Genomic DNA, 2,074 nt, shown 5'->3' on the forward strand with positions numbered 1-2,074 from the left:
ACACTGTAAAGCATTAAAAGCTACAGAAATACATATGTGTCCATTGCTACATACAATCCAACTATTTTAAGTCAGGCAAGAAAGTAACCTGCAATACCATTTATGTTAAAACCGGATGTTTTAGCTCCCAAAGGAAGCTAAAAGAAACTATAAATGAGAGAAAATCCATCTCACTGCGCAAAAAATCATAAAGATAAGACTTACAGGCCAATGAAGTAATCTCTCAGCATTCTCAGCTCTCCATCCCACTGCAAATACATTTTTTTATTACTTTCCATACACAGCATGTTTGCAAAGAGTAAATTTGTGTGCCTTTCTCAGGGAAGTGCCTCTAAGAATTAGAGATTATCCGTGGCTTTTATAATCTGAAAGTTCATCTGGGATTAGTGCTAATAGTTAGATCTCGCTTCAGTAGATGGACTCATCTTCATAGTGGAATTTGCCTTGAGAGCAGATCCTGGGGCTGGAGACTTGACCATTCCCACAGGGCAAATACTGACTGCATAAACGTAACAAATGCCTCTTGAACTTGACTCCAACAAATACATAGAGCACAGGGTTGAGGCAGCAGTGGGAGAAAGCAATTTTACGGCTGATGTGAAAGGCAAGGTTGGAGTCTTTTTCATACTGACAGTTAGGTGGTGGAAAAGTAATCAGAAAGCTGAGGATGTTGTAAGGTGTCCAGCTCAGGAAAAAAGCCACCACAATAATAAGGATGAGTTTCACAGTTCTGTGCTTTCTGCGAGATCTTGCTCCGAGCAGGATTAGCAGTATCTTGAAGTAACAGAATACGATAACCCCAAAGGAAAACAGGAAAAGTACATTTCTCTGATAAATGTCCACCTTTTTCCATTTCCAGTCAGCATAATCACAGGTCTTGTCCCCTTCCAAGTTTTCTTGCACTGTGGTGTGAATCATCTCAGGAACAACAATTAATATGCTACCAGTCCAAACAACCAAGCTCACCAGAAAACCACAGCACTGTGTCTGGGATCTCAAAGTCGAGAGGGGGTTCACTACGGACAAGTACCGCAGGATAGTCATGAGAGTCAAAAAGAAAACACCGCTGTAGTAGCCAATGGAGAAAACAGCATTCACTGCTTTGCAAAGGAACTCACCAAAAATCCACCCAAAGGACTGGTCCACTGCCCAGAAAGGCAGCATGCAGGAGAAGACTAAATCAGAGACACAGAGATTCATGATGAAGATGTTCGTTAAAGATGTAAGGTTTTCATATTTGAATAGGATCCATAACACTAGAGTGTTTCCTAGCAGGCTGAGCAAAAATGCCAGAGTGTAGAGGACAGTAGTGAGATGGGTGTAAAACACAAAATAGTCGCCCATTTCGCAGACATTGCTTTCATTAAAAGAGTATTCATATGAGTAATTATCATCTGAGTCAGGTGGATAATGTTCTTCATCCATTTGTCTGTGCAAATCTCGCACTGTTCTCCAGCAGCTACTTCGAAGAACTGCAACAATCAAACCAAAATTTTGGTGAAAATCAACGCAATAACTAAACTGCCGCTGCAGAGGCTTCTGTTTTAAGAGACAAAAAGAAGCAGTGAAACTATCTTATTGGTCCTGTTTTTGGGAAAGAAAGGAGTCATTTCCTCTTATGACTAGAGCATGAACAGGTAGATACTAAAGATTTACCCTCAAAGCAATGTCAAGATCTTAAATACTTAAGAAGTCAGAAACTAAGACATTTCTAAACCAGTATGGTCGGTGACAACTTTTAATATTAAGCTTCTACTACATGAAGGTTGAGGGTGCATTGTTTTTTAATGTAAGTATCCCAGGTGCCAAGACTTTCAAATCTGCTACTGTTTTTTAAGTTTTCTGGAATGGTATCAAACTCCTAAACACTTCACCATATATACGATTCTTTGTCACCGAGGTTCAGCACTGCGGAAACTTAAAAAGCTGAGCAGTACCAGTATCAACAAGTATAAGCACTAAGAATGGAAGAAGCCATGTTTCTTACAGATTTTCATCTTGAGGTTGGTTGATATCTAAAAATCTCCAAGCTGTGACGGAAGCATCCCCACACTGGGTGCTCGGTGCATCTCTG

At 40.2% G+C, this 2,074-nt stretch overlaps 1 protein-coding gene across 1 annotated transcript; it reads right to left on the minus strand.

Annotated features, from left to right (window-relative positions):
- Positions 1 to 253: 253 nt before the first annotated feature.
- Positions 254 to 1,425, minus strand: XCR1 (X-C motif chemokine receptor 1). Its single transcript, XM_076332304.1, has one exon. The coding sequence runs from the start codon at positions 1,423 to 1,425 to the stop codon at positions 409 to 411; it is 1,017 nt and encodes a 338-aa protein (XP_076188419.1). The 3' UTR covers positions 254 to 408.
- Positions 1,426 to 2,074: the final 649 nt, after the last annotated feature.

This window comes from Aptenodytes patagonicus, chromosome 2, assembly GCF_965638725.1.
Source record: "Aptenodytes patagonicus chromosome 2, bAptPat1.pri.cur, whole genome shotgun sequence".
NCBI lineage: Eukaryota > Metazoa > Chordata > Aves > Sphenisciformes > Spheniscidae > Aptenodytes > Aptenodytes patagonicus.

Coding starts and splice junctions, on each gene's coding strand:
- XCR1 (XM_076332304.1), bottom strand. CDS start 1,425: ATGGATGAAGAACATTATCCACCTGACTCAGATGATAATTACTCATAT.